Source organism: Rhagoletis zephyria, unplaced genomic scaffold, assembly GCF_001687245.7.
Source record: "Rhagoletis zephyria isolate East Lansing unplaced genomic scaffold, Rhagoletis_zephyria_1.1 Rzeph_scaffold_50886, whole genome shotgun sequence".
NCBI lineage: Eukaryota > Metazoa > Arthropoda > Insecta > Diptera > Tephritidae > Rhagoletis > Rhagoletis zephyria.
In genome coordinates, this window is record NW_016207940.1 from 387 (window position 1) to 2,039 (window position 1,653).

At 43.2% G+C, this 1,653-nt stretch overlaps 1 protein-coding gene across 1 annotated transcript; it reads left to right on the forward strand.

The window, feature by feature from the left end:
- Positions 1-313: 313 nt before the first annotated feature.
- LOC108355844 (uncharacterized) lies at positions 314-1,105 on the forward strand. The gene has a single exon (XM_017606977.1). It carries the CDS (start codon positions 314-316, stop codon positions 1,103-1,105), a length of 792 nt encoding a protein of 263 aa, XP_017462466.1.
- The last annotated feature ends 548 nt before the right edge of the window (positions 1,106-1,653 follow it).

The window sequence follows — 1,653 nt, forward strand, 5'->3', positions numbered from 1 at the left end:
ACTCAAACGGAGAATCAATCTGCCATCAAAACACTTGCATGCCCAAGTTTCGGGCATCAATAACTCTGTATCTGCGCAGGTAAAAGAAGCGTGTGCTATTCAACTTCGGTCACCCACAGACCCGTTAATTAATATAGAAGCAATTGTGCTGGTTTTACCACAATTAACCAGGGATCTTCCGACTTGTCAGATAAGCGCAATGACGCGGCAATCGTTCCCAGACTTGGTCTTGGCGGACAAAAGATTCTTCGTCAATGAGCCAGTTGACCTGGTCTTAGGAGGAGATATTTACCCGCAAATAATTTTAAGCGGAATGAGGAAGAACGTATTAAATACGCTTCTCGCGCAAGAGACCGTGTTCGGTTGGATACTGACTGGTCGCGCGGACTCAGTCAGTCCAACTAACAATATCGTATCGTATTTTAACGAAGTCACGTTGGACAAGCAGCTAGCTGCATTTTGGGAGCTGGAGGATGTCCCAAAGAAAAAAGGCATCAACGAAGATGATAAATACTGCGAAGAGCTCTTCAAAGCAACTACAACACGAAATACCGATGGAAAATACATTGTGTCTCTACCTTTTAAACGGGATTTTCCGAAAAATGTGTGCTTAGGTCCTTCGCTGAAAAGTGCATGCTCAGAGTTTTACCGGAACGAGACGCGACTAGCGAAAAAGCCTGTCCTTCAAACAGAGTACAACCGGGTTGTATCTGAATACGAGACACTAGCACATATGTCAAAAATTAACAAAAACATTTCACCAGATTCAACGGACTGCTATTTTTTACCGCACCACGCCGTTTTAAAGGAAGAAAGTACCACTACAAAGGTCAGGGTTGTATTCAACGCATCATGCCCAACCGCTAATGGCATGAGTTTGAATGATGTCCTCCTTCCAGGTCCTGTACTTCAGGCCGATTTAACGATCCTCATACTCCGTTGGAGACTGTTCCAATACGTCTTCAACAGCGATATAGAGAAAATGTATCGGCAAATATTTGTAAATGAGAATCAAACGAAATATCAGCGCATAGTTTTTCGCACCTGCCCAAGAGAACCAATTAGCTTATACGAATTAAAAACGGTGACTTTTGGCANCGTTTGAATGATGTCTTCCTTCCAGGTCCTGTACTTCAGGCCGATTTAACGATCCTCATACTCCGTTGGAGACTGTTCCAATACGTCTTCAACAGCGATATAGAGAAAATGTATCGGCAAATATTTGTAAATGAGAATCAAACGAAATATCAGCGCATAGTTTTTCGCACCTGCCCAAGAGAACCAATTAGCTTATACGGATTAAAAACGATGACTTTTGGCATCAACTGTGCTCCTTATCTCGCGATAAGGACATTGCATGAACTAGCTGATGAGGTCGAGAGCTCGTTTCCAATCGCATCCGAAATTTTGCGAAAGTGTATGTACGTGGACGACGTACTTGCTGGAGGACACAGCATCGGAGCAGCGATTAAAGCTCGAGAAGAAATACTACAGGTACTGGATTCAGCAGGGTTCCCGTTAAGAAAGTGGACTTCGAACTCCAGTAAAANTTACAGATACTGGATTCAGCAGGGTTCCCGTTAAGAAAGTGGACTTCGAACTCTAGTAAAATACTTGAAGGTATACCGAAATCTCATTTACTCACCGACGATT